The sequence below is a fragment of the Thrips palmi genome, unplaced genomic scaffold (genome assembly GCF_012932325.1).
Source record: "Thrips palmi isolate BJ-2018 unplaced genomic scaffold, TpBJ-2018v1 HiC_scaffold_5, whole genome shotgun sequence".
NCBI classification, from domain to species: Eukaryota; Metazoa; Arthropoda; class Insecta; order Thysanoptera; family Thripidae; genus Thrips; species Thrips palmi.
This window is the reverse complement of record NW_023144632.1, coordinates 13,058,178-13,076,383: the sequence shown is the minus strand read 5'-3', so window position 1 is coordinate 13,076,383 and position 18,206 is coordinate 13,058,178. Positions and strand designations below refer to the sequence as shown.

The window sequence follows — 18,206 nt, the reverse complement described above, 5'->3', positions numbered from 1 at the left end:
TGTGATGGACATGATAACTTTTATCAGGCAATCGTTAAATAAGCTTTTCGTGAATGGGCCGGGATGGACGTCATCCCGCAAAGGTGCTACGTGTGTCTAAGCGTCTGTTTTGCTGTTGTTTAGCCCGTTTCGCGTTTTCGTCTGCTTGTGTAGATGCGAATGGCAAACAAAGAGTGGAGAACAGGCGACAACACCGGCAGTAAAGAGAAGAGCACGCCAGAATACGCGGACTGACGTAATGAGATGACGAGGTTCACCCTCATGAGGAAAGAGGGAAAAATGGAAAATGATGAATGAAATGGGAATATGTAGAGATGAATAGAGGGGTGGGGGAGAGGGAGGGAGGGGGCGGCTGTCGAAGAGGCAGTAGCAAGCTGACAGTAGGCGTGATCACGTTCAGTTCAATGATCCGTTTCGACGACGATTTGCTGTGTAAATCTCGCTACAACATTTCCGTGCATTCAAGGAACTCGTTCCCTTCCGATCACTAATATGGACAGCAGAAAATCTGTCTGGCGCCATGTTTGTTGGGGCTGCGGTAAAGCATTTGTCGGGTTTCGAGCCACTCGCCTCTTTCCGAAGCGAACCACCTTTTCGAGGAACTAGACGAGAAAAGGGACAAGAACAAGAAGAACGGTGAAAAGTCGAAAGAGAGATAGCCGACTAGGAGGAAGAATTAGGTTCACAACAAAATCGCTAAAAGTGTTTACTGAGCTTTCTGCTGTGAGATTTTTGAGCCGCTGAATAGTTTATTGGAGTTGGTAAGTAATTTTGGTGGTCTAGGTTGAGTGAAGCGGGCAAACTTAGTTGTGGGCTTCTAAATATACTTAGCAGAAGAACGGACTTGGCAATCAGCACCAAGACCGCGCTTATTTGGGGAAGATTGGACAGCGAATCTTTCGATCCAAAAGACGATATGCAGTCTCGGATTTCTGTTTTATTTCGACAAGTTACTGGAGGACCAGGATCACCATGTTTGGTGAACGTGCCATAATCGTAGTGAATATTAAAGCACTGGCCCGGCGCTTGCGGTCGCCGCCTGCATTTAACGACTGCCCTATGGATTGGTGGGTTAGGTCGGAGTTGGTCAACATTAATGACACAAATTTCACTAGCGAAGCTATTATCCTGGATTAAATACCCGCGCACATCTCTTTCAACTGCCTGCCTAAAGTCTAAGTCCCCTTCGGCTCATTTATCTGTCGCATATATCTGTGGACGGCTCAGCTTGACTCAGAATGCCGATATTTCGTAGTCTCCACATTGTTCTGTAAATCCGCCCAAATGCAATCAATGACCAATAGTAGTTGTTTCGTTTGACAGCCCTCTGAAACTTGTTGCGGCGATACCTAATTGGAAGCCTATACAGAACGATATGTGCGGTAAGCCCCTTCTCTAACCTATTCATTCATTAAATGAGCATCAACTGTCAAAATAATTCTGTTTAATTGCTTGCTTTTGCTTAATGTAGGTTGCCCACTTTTCTGGTTCTCATAATCAAAAAAATTAAAAATTATCTCAAAATTTGATTTTGTTTTCTATTGAAGTTATATCAATGTCATCATGTAACTCAAGCCAGTGATTTTGTCATTTTTACTAAGTGATGTCCCTTGGTTTCTGTAAGATATCATTTTAATTTAACACTCACTCTTATTTAAACTATCGGTTATGATAATGTGGGCAGCTTTTCTTAAGTTCTGTTAAGTTTTAAAATTTTGTTTGCTGTGGCTCTGATTTAGTTATGGTTCGTACAATCTCTTTTTGTAGGGCCAGCAGTTGATATCACTGCAGCCATGGCTGGGCAACACTATTGCTTGCGGTGGAATAATTATCAATCTAACATGACATCAGTATTTCATCAGTTGCTCCAAACAGAGGCCTTTGTTGATGTGACACTTTCATGCAATGAAGCATCGCTTAAGGCACACAAGGTGAGGACTTAATATCAAAATTGGTTTGCTGAAATCAAACGGTTTAGTGCTGACACTTTCATTTATAGATATTTTCTTAGGAATTGTTTTAAATTCTCACTTTTTTGACTGTAGGTGGTGTTATCGGCATGTTCCTCATATTTCCAAAAGCTGCTCCTAGAAAATCCTTGCAAACACCCAACAATCATCATGCCTCCCGATGTCTGCTTTAATGACCTTAAGTTCATCATTGAATTTGTTTATCGAGGAGAGATAGATGTTTCTCAGGCTGAGCTTCAGGTAATTGTTTTTGAACTGTCTCACAAATTTATTTTTGTTTACATGATCTCATAACCAGTCTTATGATTATCATTTTAAATTTTAATCAAAAATTTTATTTTTGTTTATTTTGGATCTCTTTGTTGTAGAGTCTTCTCAAGACAGCAGACCAGTTAAAGATAAAAGGTCTGTGCGAACTTCCTGAAGGTAGGGAGGGAGGAGTTGGAATTTCGTCTGCAGAAGTAACACCACTTCCACCTAATGTCAGAAGACGAAACATCACTAAGTTTCGACGCTTTGCTGGCAACAAAGGACGGAGATTTGAGCCTCATAGAGGGCGTCCACCTTTATTCCGAGGTGCTGCTACTGTGAAGCAAGAACAGCCCCAACAGTCTCCTCAACAACATCAACAACAGCACCACCAGCAACAGCATCAACAGCAACAACAAGTACTTCAACAGCAACAGCAAATGCAGCATGCACAGCATCAGCAGCATCAAATGCAGCATCAAACACACCTCCAGCAAGGGGCTGGCATAGCTGAGCCAATGCGACACATACAGGTCACTTTCTATTCCTAGATCTTTTCATGATTCAAGATTTTTTTTGTCATGTTTTGATGAAACTTTTTATGTTGCAGGTTGCAAATGGCATGGCTGTCAATGTTGGAATGACTGTTGCCACCTCAACTGATGAAGAGCACAGCAGTGGTGGGCACCTTTCTGCTGGTGATATTCCTGTTGTCATTTTAGAAAGCCGGCCTCACTCCCATGGACATGCTGGTCAACCACAAATGCATCCCCACCTCCAACATCATCAACTTACTACTGCAGTGAGTAAATAAAACTCATTTTTAAAATAATAACAATAGTAATGTGTTGCTTATGTTCACTCTTTTTTCTTTGATTCAGGTGTCTCCAGTCCTGTTATCTCACCAAGGTCACCTACCTCATGGCTTAAGCCTTCCACCTCCACAACCGCAGCAAATGGAGCAGCACAATTCACATTCTGTTCATTCCGGTCACTCAGCACACTCTGCCCACAGCAACAGTGCAAGTGATGTTGAAATGCCTCCAGAAGTCACACCACCTGCCCCCTCAGCAACCCCTGTACCCCTTATGGCTATTCATGAGGAGTCTATACCCAGAAGCCGAGACATGGCAGGTATGCATTCAACAATAAAGCAACTCTTTTCTCAAAGCCCTTGTCACAGCTTTTTATTTTCAAAAAATTGTGATTTATTTTTATTTGTAGTGGATACGTCTGGAATAACTCACACAACGGAAGATGAAAATGTGAAGGTGAAGTTTGAAACTTTACGTGCTATGGAACAAGGGGATACTTTAAACATGGACAGTCACATGACTGACAGAGTGAGTACATCTCATTAATAAGAAAAGCCTCTCTTCTGATAACTACTTGCTTCTAAAAGCTGTGTAACAAGTAACTACCAATTTAAAACTTTCATTTGTTAAAGCAGCCTCAAAATATGGGTGATGAGGATCACACCATGCACACTATGATGATTACTCCAGAACTCCTTGGGTTGATACCATCGTCCTCTGGACATTCAACTGATTCAACAGGTATTTGAATCTACCACATTCTTTGAACTTCTTAATCAAAGTGTTTGCTTGCATTCTATCCTAAAAAAATCATTGCAGCCCCCTCCCCAGCAGATGTTACACCAGAAACACCCAAGGGTCCTGGGGGACCGAAAACATGGACACAGGAGGATATGGATGCTGCTCTAGATGCTCTTCGTACTCAGAATATTTCTTTAACAAAGGCAGCTACCATGTTCAACATTCCTTCAACCACACTCTGGCAAAGAGCTCATCGCCTAGGCATTGATACTCCAAAGAAAGAGGGGCCTAACAAATCGTGGTCTGAAGATAACTTAAATAATGCTCTTGAAGCTTTACGAAGTGGATCCATTTCTGCCAACAAAGCAAGCAAGGCATATGGTATGTGTCAGTTTGTTTATAGTTAATATTATTAAATAATTAATAGTAATATTAATAGTTAAAATTTATGCAGCTCATACTTGAATTCCATATGTATCTGTCAGGTATACCTAGCAGCACACTTTATAAAATAGCAAGAAGAGAGGGCATTAGATTAGCAGCCCCGTTTAATGCTGCTCCCACTACTTGGAACCCAGATGACCTAGAAAGAGCTCTAGAATCAATCCGATCGGGACAAACGTCTGTCCAACGGGCTGCTGCAGAGTTTGGCATTCCAACCGGCACTCTATATGGTAGATGCAAGCGTGAAGGTATTGAGTTGTCAAGAAGCACACCAACTCCTTGGTCTGAAGATGCCATGTTGGAAGCTCTTGAATCTGTTAGGTATGTTTGTTCCTTTCCTTGTTAGGCCTCATTTTATTCTACTTTTTACCTCTTTTTTCCTGATCATGTTTTTTTTTTGTTTTGTTTCGTAGGGTGGGTCAAATGAGCATTAATCAAGCAGCTATTCACTACAACCTACCATATTCATCTCTTTATGGGCGATTTAAGAGAGGAAAGTATGAAGCAGATCATCCAAGTGGCGATGAGTCTATGGACGCTCCTGTGTCTCCCAACATTCAACCTCAAATAATGGTGTTGCCATATTCAGTTAGTGTAAGTATTCTTTCTTCAAAAAAATCTTGTGCTTTTGTGTATGTAAAGGGCATAATGAAAGACTCAATGTTGGGCATTAGGTAACGCAGCACTCACAACAGCAGCATCAGCAGACAGCTCAACAGCAAGCTCAAGCTGCTGCAGCCCAGCAGCAGGCTCAGCAGCAGGCAGCACAGGCACAGCAAGCACAGCAGCAGGCGCAGCAAGCTGCTGCAGCCCAGCAGGCAGCACAGCAACAAGCCCAGCAGGCAGCTCAGCAACAAGCCCAACAGGCCGCACAGCAACAAGCCCAACAGGCCGCAGCCCAGCAGGCAGCAGCTCAGCAAGCAGCAGCCCAGCAAGCAGCCCAGCAGGCAGCAGCCCAGCAAGCTGCACAGCAACAAGCACAACAGGTGGCAGCCCAGCAAGCCCAGCAACAGCAGCAGCAGCAGCAGCAAGCTGCAGCCCAGCAAGCACAAGCCGCTGCACATCAGATCCACCAACAGCAACAAGCTGCTGCACAGGCTGCCCAAGCTGCACAGGCTCAGCATTCAATGGCTCAGTATCAGTCACATAGCACCAGTTGAGTAAGTAATTGGCTTACGGAGCATTTGTGAGTTTCACAGCATGGGTGGCCATATACCTGATTCAAGCTCCTAAGCCATCAAACTGTGGAGATGAATTGTTTAATTCCTGTTTACAACTTTGCTATCAGTCATTGTAACTGTGTCTGTTCTGTCATAGCGGAGGCTTAATCCAAAGTTTCAAAACCATTGAGTGCTAATAAGTATTTCCTTTTGTTAATCTTGACAAAATAAAAAAACAAAAAAAAAACAAGAACAAAAAAACAGCAGCGAGATGTTCTAGCACGTGATGCTGAGCAAAAATTATCCTGGTGGATGTTGATAAGTTATAAGTTTCATAGGCAATGCTTTTTGCTTCATATATCTTCCTTGTTTTGATCTGTTACATGTTACAGAGTATGTTTTTTTTTTAATTATTATTTTAATTGTATAGTTTACTTATAAGTATTAATAGTAGAGTGCTCCATTTACAATATAAATATATACAAATATATTGATGTGTAAAAATATGTTATTGGTTGAAGTAGGGGCTTGGTTCTTTCTAAATCCTTCACTGTGCCACAGTTGTAGTGCTCTGGTCCCATCTAGTCTGAACTGGAAAGAACCATGTCAGGCAGTTGTTATCCTGGTTCAAAATTGTCTCACAGTCGGATCCCAATGGTACTCAGAAACAGGTGGGAAGTGGATTCAATTTCAAGTGAAGGCAAAAAAATGTGCTGTGACACCTAATGACACCGAAATGTGGGTTGATTACAACCGGGTTGGACCATTACTGTCAGGTCCCACCCAGTTCCTAAATCTGCCTGTTTATAAATTAAGTGGAACCAACCCCTTAATCTAACCCATAATGTATTTTAAATGAATTATCAGATATGGGCCAAGCAGCTAGGCTATCTGCTTTAAGTTTCCTGCTTAAAGGAAACCATGCAATTCTTCAAGCTGCTATTTAAGACTGATGGCACTCCCATTACTATGGAACCTGGTGCTGCAACCTGAAGAAATGAGACAGACTAAGTTTGGAGAGTCACTCTCCTCCAATTTCTCTTAAGCCTGTCCTGTAGTATTGTTTCAATCTTCAAGTAACTGCACTTGTTAAAACTTCAGTGAACAGGCTTTCTTTTGTTGTTGTTAAGTTTTTTGACTTGTGCATTCAAATTACATGACATGCATATATTTTGTTTTCTATTTAAGGGAGATTTATTTATCTTAAAGAAGGAAAGAAAGGCAATGGTCAGATCCAAATTGTATCTTAACATTATTAGTAAAATACTTCCTGTTTCACCAGTGTATCATTATTCCATTACATCTAGTCTACAAAAGTGATCTTGGTTTTTTTTTTTTTTTTTTTAAACGAAGAACCACAAAATGGAGCACTGTTGTGAGTCATGGTTGAAAGCTCTTTAAACTCAGGTATGGTTAGGGGTAAACTTTGCAATAATGTTAATGCTGATTTGCTTATTTTGGCTACATTTTTGAATTTTACATTTTGATTTTGATGTTGGGTTTCCTGTTTTAATTCCTGCTCCTAAGAGAATGATTGGTTAGTCCGCTTCTGCCTTTTGGCCTCTCTTATGCTTTTGTTCTTTTTGGGGTTTTCTTCTACATGGTTGTGAATTGACCATTGTATGAATTGGAATTGAATATTTGGTACATAATTTGTTATTTGTACAAATCCATTTGTACAATTGTTATTATTTTGGTTTTGATGAACTTCCTCAGAATAGTCTTGGTCCCTGTTGTAGTTCTACCAAGAGATTTCAAACTGTTTGTCTCTGACTTGAAATCTGTCCTTTTTATCCTTTTTTTTTCTCTAAATCAAAAATGCTGTAGAGAACCTCCATTTAAAATGTACATTTCACAAATGCCAATATTTAGAGCTTAAAGTACCATTTACCGCTCAAAATTAGAAATAGAATGGGTCAGAGATCCCTATTTGATGGATGAAAGGATGAAAATGGAAATGTTTTCTGTTAAAAGTTTACAACAGTTGCCACTCATGTTATTCTTTTGTTTTTTTTTGGTGGGTAGTACATAAGTATTTGTTTTGACATGTTAATTTCCATAAGACAACTTCCTGTCTTCCAGCAGCCAAATATAAATTTATTGAAGGCTTGGTCAAATTTTTATTACCTTTAGCTAAAGCTTGAATAAAATGAAATTGTGAAGCATAAATCTTTTTGGAGAGGAAGGTGCTTGCCGCCCTGGAACGTCCTAGCTTTCCCTGGCTTTTGAGAGTTTGAAATATTTGTAATTTTAGGTAAGATGACACTGAATCTTATGAACTAAAATTTATTTTATTTGTTAGGGGTTTGATATTGTACATGTTAGATTTTATTTTTTAATATGTATTGACATTAACTTGCAGGGCAAAAGTGGACAAATTGGCATGTGCTCCATGTATATAGCATTTCCATAGTTTCTGGCTTTGACGGTGTCCAGGTCTAGTTGCTGAATATGTCAATCTTTTTATTTCTTACCTTCCTGAATAAGTCTCTTTGACTTCACTAGGTTATTTGGATTTTGTTACCTTGTGTGGCATGCATTGTGATAGGAGAATCCTCCATTTATTGCTTTTAGGTTGCTTTAATGAGCTTTTACCTTGGTCTTTTTTCATTTTCTCTCTCTCTCTTTCATGTTTAGCTTTATTTTCGTTAAGTTTTGTCAGCTATTTGCATGATGGTCTGAGCTTTGGTACTCACCCAGTATTTAAGTCAGATGGCCTTTAATCATCATTATGTCTTTGATGCTGTTTCAAACCTTTCAATAATGTACTTAAGTTGGTGCAGAGTATTTGATTTTGATGAATGGAAAGGAATTTGAATCTCTTTTAATTGAATCATTCTTTTTTGTTGTTGTAAAGAACTTGTCTTATTGTTTTTTATCAGCATTGACTTTCTTTCAGGACTGTTTTTGTAAAAAATGTAAATAACCTTTTTTGTAGCTTTGGTAGAGCCTAACTGCCTGTATCCTACATTTTTAGACTGATAGACATATTTGTAAGAGTATCATCATAAATTATTTAATGTCAAGTCTGACTATAAGATAATCTTAGATTGTTATAGTTACCCTCTTTGTTAGGATTCATTATTGGTTTCTAACTGGAATTAAAAGGCAAAGTACAAAGTATGTGGGACAGAATCACAGTGCCTTCCATTGTGACTTGTAGCCTGAGAGACCAATAGATTTTTCTTTTCCCTTCTCTGTGAAAGAAACTTCTAGTTTTCACTTGTTTCCATCCCCTGATTCTTGAGCAGCGGTGCTTCCTGGTAACTTCTGATTACCTTCTTTAAAATCAGCTATCATAGTGTATTCATTCGTGTTCCTACCTATGCAACCTTGAAACAATTGGTTTCTTAAGAGAGGGTATGATGTGAACAACAAAGCATTGAGGAGTGGAGGAAGCGATAATACAGCCTTGTTTCATTGAATAATGGACACAGGCCAGCCACAAGTAATTCTAACACTAAGTGTTTTGCTATTGTGTACAATTCCAACCCCTCCTTTTTACAGGATCTTTCTGATAAAAGTATTTGTGGGAAATTATGCATATCTCTATCAGGACTTCATGCAGTTTTATTTGCATTTGTCTAGCAGTAGATTTGGAAGGGAAGGGAAGCATTCAGCAGTTGCAAGTGAAAAAGTCTTGTGTTTGCTTTTTTGAGCCAGCAAATTTGTAAATTAGTGAATGTGATATAAAGTTATGTGTCAATAATGCCGTTTGTTTCAACTGGTCAAAGAAGACTTATCCTCATCCGCCCATGTGTAAATTTTTGACCAAAAATTGACACAGTAGTGTACCCGTATGAATTTTTTTTCTGTTTACTCCTTTATTGAGTTAAAATAATGACAGGTTGACAATACAGTTTTATTTTCCTTCAGTTAATATTTCATTGCATAATGTTAATACATTTGGCACACTCATTGAGTTTGTTTTATCATAAGATGTTAAAGTCTTTACAGATGTCATGGATATCCGCTCACTGGTGAGATTCCCACTGTTGAAACAATATTTTGGCTGTAAAAAGACCTGTGATGATTATTGAAAAGTAGTAATAAATGCCATCGCAATGTTATTGTAAATACAGTACAAAATTACTATTATCTGACAAAAAACTGCTAGATATTGTCTTATACCTATCATTTTGATGTGATGCCAGTATTTAAAGAAATTGCGGAGTAAGGACCTGTACATTAGTTCTATAAATAGCATAGTAATGCATCACATTTGCTTTTGTCTTGTCAGTGATGTGTTTAATCATAGCTTAAGAATCTCAAGATTGAAAGAAATTTTTTGAAATTTCTTTGGAGATTTAAATTTTGTCATCATTGTACATTGAATAAGTGTAGTCAAGTCCTAAGTCAGGCCACTGTAAAAATGTATTATGTATGATATGTAAGATTAGAAGAACATGTGCAATGAAAAGTTATTTCATTCCAATAAATAAATTGTTTTGCCATCGCCAAAGTCCTGATCTCTTTTTGTGTCCCCTCCTCATTAATTTAGAAGCAAAGAGCCGAAAGAAAGCTATTTACTTCTTTACCTAAAGGTCATGAACGTTCCGCTAACACAACCCGGCGGCCGCCCCTACTCGGCGCCGGCCAACAGCAACAGCCACAGGAGGGTTTGTCTCTCGAAGTGTCTACCCCCATTCACACTTTCCCATACGCTCCTGGTTCCTACGAATTGTAAGGCACTGTCACAAGGGCGCATAGCTCATCAGCGCCCAGTGTCCATGAAACGCTAACACCACGGTCAATGAAACAATGTACGTACGTCTGTTGGGACTGACGGTCTTCGCTCCCGTTCGTCAAGACGTGTTTCTGAACAAGAGGGAGGGAGACCCAAATTGTGCTAGGATGACCCGCAATGAGGGTTATACACTTCAAGGCTAGGATATGTGTGAGGATGTATAATTCTGACTAAATTTCAATTTATGAACAGGGAAGCGCACGTTTCAAGACAGCCGCCAGAAACTGTCTGCCATGTTGGCTAGCGGGTCGGAAACTATACGGCCAGTACACAGCGTGCAAGTGTGTGCTCGTAATGAGCTGTAACGGCATAGCAATAATAGTTCATATCTGGAAGTGGTGCAATAAATACAAATTAGGAACTTTCTTGATTTACTATTCCATTAGAGCGCTAAGAAAGATTCTGAAATGTTCCAAACAGACGCTGCCCACTGACAAACAGTTCAACCAATGACAGCGATGCTCCCCCCTCTGCTTCTGGAGCAGCCAATCCGGCAGCAGCTTTTGGACGCCGATTTTTCTACGACGGCGGCCGGGCGGCTTGGCGTCGGCGTCGGCAGCTTCAGAACCCAAATTGCTCTCATGGAAGGAGGACGTGTGTGTTAGCTTCAAAAGTAAGATAGGTGAGTGAACTACCAAATTTAACGTTTCGGTTGTTCTGGCCGATCCGAGTGGAATTGGGAACATTGCGTCCCCTCTTATTTTGTGGAAAGATCTTCCTCTAATGTAGTTCTGTGGGTCCCAAAGACCATCTACCGGTGGGAGGTGCCGACCGACCCTTCCTCGGCTTCCCATAACGAAGTCTCTAAATTTTGGATCTGTTCACATTCGAAACGGTTTTGGAGCGCTTTACCTTAAAAAGTGTATTAGGGACTTTTTTGAACGACATTTTTTTTTCGCCTAATTGTCATCTGGAGCACTCGGCACTAGCCACAGGATAAACTCATAAATTTCCAAGTTTCTGGATCTTAACGAAAGAAAGGTTGGAAGAATGTCTCCAGCGCTTGGGATCCGGGCCGTTGAAGTAGTTAGTTTGGGAGGGTGAACATTGGCTTGGCTTGGGTGTGGCACCGGCGACCAACCGACGCCATCTTGTTTGCTCACCCAGCATCCCGAGAGAGAACCCCAAGCAGCCTTTCCTTGTCTTAGGAATTTAATATCTTCAAAATCAATTGCTAGTTTTCTTAACATATGTTCGGAATTTTCTGTTGCAGAAATCTGTGATAATGGCAGACCAACAGTTCTGTCTAAGATGGAACAACCACCAAAGCACACTGATCTCGGTGTTCGACTCTCTTCTGGAGAGGGGTGCTATGGTGGATTGCACTCTAGCAGCAGAGGGCCAATGTCTTCAAGCCCACAAAGTTGTCCTCTCAGCATGCAGTCCATATTTAGAGGTAAATATATGTTTTGATCATTATTACTTGTTGCCAGTTTATTAAATTATGGTGTGATTCCTTGAAAACTAACGCGTTTTTTTTGTTTTGTTTTTGCTGTTGCAGACGCTGCTGAGTCAGCATTACGACAAGCATCCTATTCTCCTACTCAAGGATGTGAAATTCTACGAGCTTCAAGCCATGATGGACTACATGTACCGTGGGGAAGTGAATGTGGCTCAAGACAAATTAGGAATGTTTTTGAAAGCAGCTGAATCTCTTCAAATTAAGGGATTGTCAGACAGTGGAGGCAATGAACCACCTGACACGGGAGGGGGGACAAGTAGTAAACGGACTAGTAAAGCTGTACCAGTGACAAATATTCCACGTTCTGGTGGTGGATTAACTGTGGAAAGGCGAAGGCCACAACCTCAAGTTTCGCAAGTGGTAGACATTCCTTCAGATAGTGGTTCCCGTGATGGTAGTGAATCCCCTTCCTTAAGAAGAAAACGACGGCGAAGAACATCTGGTGATGAAAATACTGCTGAGGGCGACTCTTCTAACACTGGGGACGTGTCACGCACCCAGCCCTCTTCAGCCCCCCTTAGTTCAGACCAAGTGCCAATGAATGGTTCTGCTGATAGTAATGCCTTAGGAATTCTTTCATCCCTTATGGATGGAACTGTTGAGACTGATAATAGTGTACAAGAACCCGGACCGTCATTAGGAAGTTCAAGTCAGACCCAGCCTTCACAACGGATACGAGAAAAACTGGAACCTACCTCAGCCGAGATGATTCAACCAAAAGCAGAGTACCTGGAAACTGAAGAAAATGTCGAAGACCTGACTCTTGATGATGATGACGATACTGGCATGGATGCAGGACCTTCACAGCGGCAAGGCGCAGGTATGTGTTTAGTCTAGATTATGTATTGCGTTTGATTTCTTGAACTCTGTGTTTGATTTCCTGATCTCACACATTGTTTCTCTTGTAGGATATCAATGGCACATGGGCGATCAATCAGCAGATGAAGTTTTCATGGCAGCACAAGAAGCAGTTGGTGCTAACAGAGATGCACAAGGTAAACACTTTTGACCTTCTCGGATATAAGTTAATCATAACAATTGCTCATGAAATATAAAGTGTCTATTTTGATCATAATTTTTGGTTTTAATTTCAATTTAAATGGACAATGAGTTAACTAAATTAATATTCAATCATTAATATAAGTTTGAAGTTAATTTACTTTGACATTTTGTTGCTTGATGAGCACTTGTTATGATCTGTGGCTTGTTGGAGCTATTACAAGGTTGACTTGACTTTTGGACTATTTATAGTTTTATTCCCTTGTAATATCTCTGCCACTTAAAAATCGAGGGTTCTGGTCTTTCAATGAAGAATATTTGCTTCTTATTTTTAATACAGTTCATAATTTGAACCCTTGATTTTACTGTTTAGGCTAAGTTGAAGTACCTTAGACTAAGTTTCTGAGAGCTGGCTATAGTTGCAATTATTTGAGACGAACATAGACTTTGATACAAGGTAAGGTTGGAAATTATTCTATGTTATTGAGATGATGGAACAATGCAACAACACCGAGCCTACTCTACCTGTTTTTCTATCAATAAAGCTTTGTCTCTTCCAGCCAGTTTCATACCTATTGAACTCATGCGGTGTCTTTTAAATTTGGGAATGCCTTACATGGAAAGTTATAACCCTGACTATACCTCTCTGTGTTTGTCATCTCTCATCTTTGAATGACATGCATCTTGAGTTCTTGAGGAAGAATCTGGTTCTTGAGACGAAGTACTTTTTTCGGCTGCCAGGCTGAAACTTTTTTTTTTCTTCTAAAGCATCTTTTGGTGCTAGCATGACTTAACTTTGATGTGGCTGCTTTCAGCAACTTTTGTTATGAATGCTCTGTTCTATTCAGTGTTTTAGAATTTTGGGGTGACTTGGTTTTCACTTTGAGACATGCTGTAACCCCTGACTACAGCTTATCTCAAATTGATGTTATTCCAAGGATGCTTCAGAATTCTTAAACAAACTGTTTGCTCAGGTTTACATTCAGTGCACAACTTCCTGTTTGCTAGCCACTGTTCAAATATCCTTTAGTTTGCATTCAAAGCCCCCTTGAGGCAAAAGTTATTCAGAGCAGTTTACCTTATTTTGTTGAATGAAAAATCAAGAATTTGTTATCTTGACACCATCATCGTCAAGGGTGATGATTCGACTAAAGAAAGATGTGGTTGGTGTAGATAGGCTTTTGGTCGTCTGTCATACCAATCACAAAACTTGTGGTTTCGAGTGATTTGGTTAATCATTTCAATTATGACTCAAAACTTGGTAAATATGTTGTGGTCATTTTGAAATATTGATTTACTGCCCTTGAGGCAGGATTTGATGCCACTAGGTGCCGAAACACCTGTTGGAATCATCTTTTTTTTCCCACTTTTGACTCTAATAACGGCAGTCTGGTTTTGAAAGTACAGACGATGTTATTCAAAATGATTTGCCACTTTTTTTCTTCTTTTTAATGGTTTTACATTTGGTCAGTTCTGTTTCAAGAAGAACTGAAAAATTAGCAGTTATCAAATAGTATATTTCTTATTTTTGTGGCAATATTTCAAAAAAAAAAAAAGAGCTATAGTTTTTTTTCATTTTGTTTTATAACGTCGGAGGTTGCTTATAAGACATAGGCACTTGATGTTAAAAGAGCTCTTTTTTTATGGTTTCTGACAAGATCAATTCATCAACTAAGCGTGGTAACGTAACATTTTTTTGCGATATTTGAAATCTTATCTCGTTAACTGCTAGGGATGAAGGAGTTCTGCAGAAGATAACCTATATTCAATCTGTAATTCTAAATTTAAGTTATCCTGTGCAGAGCTTTGTTCCTTTAACTGTTAACGAGAGACAGGTACCCTGAAACTCAATAAATGCTAAGTTACCGCGCCCTGTACATTGACCATCATGTGAAGAGTTGCAATAAAGAAATGTTATCCCTTTCCCTATCCTTTCGTCGGCGCAGGAATTGGAGGCAAGGTAGGATGAGCATGGAAGATAAAAAGGCAGGGTGGAAATAATTCTTTGAACTTTTTACACACGTGCTTTACAAAATGGGGTTTTAAATTTTACAGAATTCTAGTTTTTGAATTTTGTTGTGAGATTCTTTTATTTGGTTCAATGTTTAGAAATGGTAGTTTTCTTGTGGATCCTTAACTTTTTGTTCCACGAAGACAGATGAGTGGGTCTGTGAGTACCCAACGGTGTCTTAAGACAGAGGTAAGGTCCACACATTTCAACGTAACTCAGTCGCTTATTTAATAGCCAGCAACTGCTGCCGCTCTATGCACCTCTGGTTCCTATCGATTTGATCATCTTGTTACTGTGCAACGAGTGATTGGTTGACATGTGCTACCACTCGCTCAAGAACGCGACCACTCAACCGGACCGAGTGCGACTTTACAGCCAAATGGCAAAGCCATCTGGGTGTGCGGGACGGCGCCGAACTTGGTCGGGGAGGTCGGATTCCTAAGCAAATCGTAGTTCATGCGATCTCGTTTTTTGAAGGAGGAAAAGATGAGCTAATCGAAGTCTTGAAACCATAGAGAAAGTATTGGTTAGAGTCCCAGCGGTTGTAAAAAGCCATGTTTTCATTGCCCCCTTGGCGGCATCCGTAAAGTGTTCGATTCGGAGACTGCCTGGTGGGATGAAGCGAGGAGGGGTGGGGGCCCGGAGCAGCCATGTGCTCGGCTGCCTGGCGGGAGGTTAGAGCCGAGCAACCGAGCCGGCACTATGCCATGAGTCGACGACTCCCGAGGCACTCTGGCCCCCTGCCCTCCCCGCTTCATTCCGCCCCGCCCTCTCCGGATCGAGTAGTTTCGGATGCCGCCGGAGGGGGCAATAGAGCCAACGCTCGGAAAGCATAGGGAGATAGGCCGGCCGGAACTCTAAGCATTCTTTTTGCTCTAGGGTTGAAACCAGTAGCGCGCTGTACAACAGCACTTTTTATGACCGTTCGGCTTACTACCAGAGCCGTGTTTCGCGTAGAGACCGCGAGCCACCAATCGTTCTGAACATGAGAAATTTTAGTGCTGGGACCAATCAAAGCGCTTCTTGAGACTGTTCGCACTATGTGAATGCGGAACATGATGTCACATGACCGTAAGACGCTGTTTGATAAGCTCAGACGGCAGAATTTCTCTTGTGAGGCACGAGCGGACAACCCTTAGACGCGCTGTGATCGGTCAACGCAGTGGAACTTCTCACACTCTAACTCTCGTTCGGCTCGTTTGCTGGATGGCGAGGAGGGGAGTAGTGGAGTCATAAAGGCCCTTCAGGCCCTTTAAAATTTAGGGAGTAGAGGCCTGAGGCGGGCCCTATCATTGTTCAGCTCTAAAGGGTAAAACCTAAGGGCTTGTATTAAAGCTAGAGGCATAAACTATCCAATCGATACGTTGTTGGAAAACGTCAGGGCAGGAAATATTTACATACTCCTTGCTAAGTCGTCAGACTTTGTAAGGAGGATGCAAATTTTTTCTACCCTAATTTTTTAAAATAACTTATGGGTTTGTCTCTAGCTTTAATACAAGCTCCTAGTTTTTCCCCCTGGGTACTTAAGTTGGGTTAGTCTCCAGTTTGAGCTCCAACAAATTATTGCTTCCTAAGGACATATCAACCATTTTTACTCGTTCTTTACCTACTTTCTATATCCATACAAAGGTAAAGACGAGTATTGTGTTTGGTAAGACACAACTTGGTGACACATGTTTAACTCAGTAAATACTTAGACACAATTCTAAAATTTTTTGAATAGGTATGGTTTGGAGAACATGATGTCAAAGACCGTAAGACGCTGTTTTGACCTAACTCAGACGGCAGAATTTCTCTTGTGAGGCACGAGCGGACAACCCTTAGACCGCGTGTGATCGGTCAACGCAGTGGAACTTCTCACACTCTAACTTTCCGTTCGGCTCGTTTGCTGGATGGCGAGGAGGGGAGTAGTTGCAGTCATAAAGGCCTTCAAGCCCTTTAAAATTTAGGGAGTAGGGCCTGAGGCGGGCCCTATCATTGTTCAGCTCTAAAGGGTAAAACCTAAGGGCTTGTATTAAAGCTAGAGGCATAAACTATCCAATCGATACGCCTTGGAAAACGTCAGGGCAGGAAATTTTACATACTCCTTGCTAAGTCGTCAGATTGTAAGGAGGATGCATATTTTTTCTACCCTAATTTTTTAAATAACTTATGGGTTTGTCTCTAGCTTTAATACAAGCTCCTAGTTTTTCCCCCTGGGTACTTAAGTTGGGTTAGTCTCCAGTTTGAGCTCCAACAAATTATTGCTTCCTAAGGACATATCAACCATTTTTTTCTTTAGGGATAGTAAAATTAGCATGTCGTAAAAATATTTGTCACCGGAAGTTCATTTTGTGGTAAAAGTCAAACCACATGTAGGTAAATTTTTCACAAAGTTGGGGCCCCGACTCCTATTCTTTCCTGAGTTGGAGCATTGGAGCTTTACGTAAACTGAAGTTGCTTCTCCCAAATTCTCCTCACAACAAAAGAAACGGTACCCAAACCTCAGATTCTGGAAACTGAACCGTCACAAATATGGGGAAAAGATAGCCTTGGCAAATTAGATAATTTGAGTCCAGAAGAGGCTGCAATGGCTTTTTTACTGGGGTCCTTTTTTAAAATTTACTTTAAGTTTGAGAGATAATTTTGCCCCGTATTGTATTGATTGTAGTTTTTCTACAGGAAATCTAAGGGCGATATTAGGCAAAGGGCCCGAGTTTGAAGGGAGGGTCTCACCCTTTGTTGTGAGGAGAATTTGAGAGCGAAACGACCAAAAGTTGGCGTAAACACTCACAACTCAGAAACTAAAATGAGGTGGGGCCCTACTCTTAATGTTTGAGTTCATGCAGCAGAAAAGAAACTTTTACCCAAAAATTGAGACATCTGATGCAAATATTTATAAAAAAATGTTAAGTAGTCACTTTTTCACTTAATAACGTTAAAATTCACAGCTATTGAATAAAGAGTGGCATGCTGTCTTTCTTAATTAGGATTAATTTGCTATGTATTGACGACTTGGCCTTTAAAGCGTTTGATTAGATTAGGAGCAGAATTGATCAAATTTTTATGCCTGCAGCTTGCCTGTTGTACACCTCGTTTTAGGGTGTAACAAACATTTAGTGTCGCAAAGGAGCTCAACGGACAGCAGCTAGGAGTGATGGTGTGCCCATTCAGTAACAAAATGAATGGTCATGGTCCAGCCTCGAGTTATGCGCCCAGATCAATGATGGTTCAGCTTTTGACAAGGAAGCTCGTTAGACCTTGACACAGTCAGATCGGCCCAACCCTTGGTTGAGCCCAAAACTTCACAGAAATAGTGCCTAAATATTTAATTTGGGCAATGGCCAAAAGGTGTCAGAGCGCGACACCGTCAGGTGTGACGTTATCGGCGCCACTTGAATTTGAGCCATAAAACAGTAAAAAAAACTAGGTTAAGTGAAAGACAAAATTCACAAGACTAGTGACACATTTGTCCAGGAGAGTGGTTGAATTGAGGTTATTCGCCAGCACTCGATACGTCACAAGCAGACAGAGCGCGCTGAGCTGCTTCGCCTTCGAATGCGATTTAAGGTCACCTCAACACAAGAACTCCGAGTCTGCCGCTTTTGGCTTTGGGCATCTTTCCTGGT

At 40.7% G+C, this 18,206-nt stretch overlaps 3 protein-coding genes across 10 annotated transcripts in view; 2 read left to right on the top strand and 1 right to left on the bottom strand.

The window, feature by feature from the left end:
- The window catches only part of LOC117650386 (zinc finger protein Xfin-like), a 103,682-nt gene that overhangs the window by 82,180 nt on the left and 3,296 nt on the right, over window positions 1–18,206 (bottom strand). The gene's annotated exons all lie outside the window — the stretch shown is intronic.
- LOC117650387 (protein bric-a-brac 1-like) lies at window positions 375–9,841 on the top strand. 5 transcript variants are annotated; one of them, XM_034393774.1, is made up of 13 exons: window positions 375–761; window positions 1,324–1,382; window positions 1,768–1,931; window positions 2,046–2,210; window positions 2,339–2,752; window positions 2,830–3,021; window positions 3,101–3,353; window positions 3,444–3,562; window positions 3,667–3,775; window positions 3,854–4,156; window positions 4,261–4,540; window positions 4,633–4,813; window positions 4,894–9,841. In XM_034393774.1, the coding sequence occupies exons 2-13, from the start codon at window positions 1,376–1,378 to the stop codon at window positions 5,377–5,379; spliced, it is 2,673 nt and encodes an 890-aa protein (XP_034249665.1). In that variant the 5' UTR covers window positions 375–761; window positions 1,324–1,375; the 3' UTR covers window positions 5,380–9,841. The 5 variants fall into 5 exon arrangements, with proteins under 5 accessions (XP_034249665.1, XP_034249666.1, XP_034249667.1 ...); XM_034393775.1 differs by having other exon boundaries at window positions 1,308–1,382; XM_034393772.1 differs by lacking the exon at window positions 375–761 and adding an exon at window positions 797–1,067.
- The window catches only part of LOC117650388 (longitudinals lacking protein, isoforms H/M/V-like), a 38,351-nt gene continuing 30,735 nt past the window's right edge, over window positions 10,591–18,206 (top strand). For all 4 annotated transcript variants that reach the window (XM_034393779.1, XM_034393780.1, XM_034393782.1 and 1 more), the window contains exons 1-4: window positions 10,591–10,748; window positions 11,340–11,522; window positions 11,628–12,408; window positions 12,497–12,583. In XM_034393779.1, coding sequence (XP_034249670.1) covers window positions 11,352–11,522; window positions 11,628–12,408; window positions 12,497–12,583 — 1,039 coding nt within the window. In that variant the 5' untranslated portion in view covers window positions 10,591–10,748; window positions 11,340–11,351. The remainder of the gene's footprint in view (window positions 10,749–11,339; window positions 11,523–11,627; window positions 12,409–12,496; window positions 12,584–18,206) is intronic.

Bases quoted from the DNA above. Each gene is read 5' to 3' on its own strand.
- LOC117650387 (XM_034393772.1), top strand. From the start codon at position 973: ATGTTTGGTGAACGTGCCATAATCGTAGTGAATATTAAAGCACTGGCC. The intron at 1,383-1,767 runs GTAAGCCCCTTC...CTCTTTTTGTAG, and splicing joins TATACAGAACGATATGTGCG to GGCCAGCAGTTGATATCACT. The intron at 2,753-2,829 runs GTCACTTTCTAT...TTTATGTTGCAG, and splicing joins AGCCAATGCGACACATACAG to GTTGCAAATGGCATGGCTGT.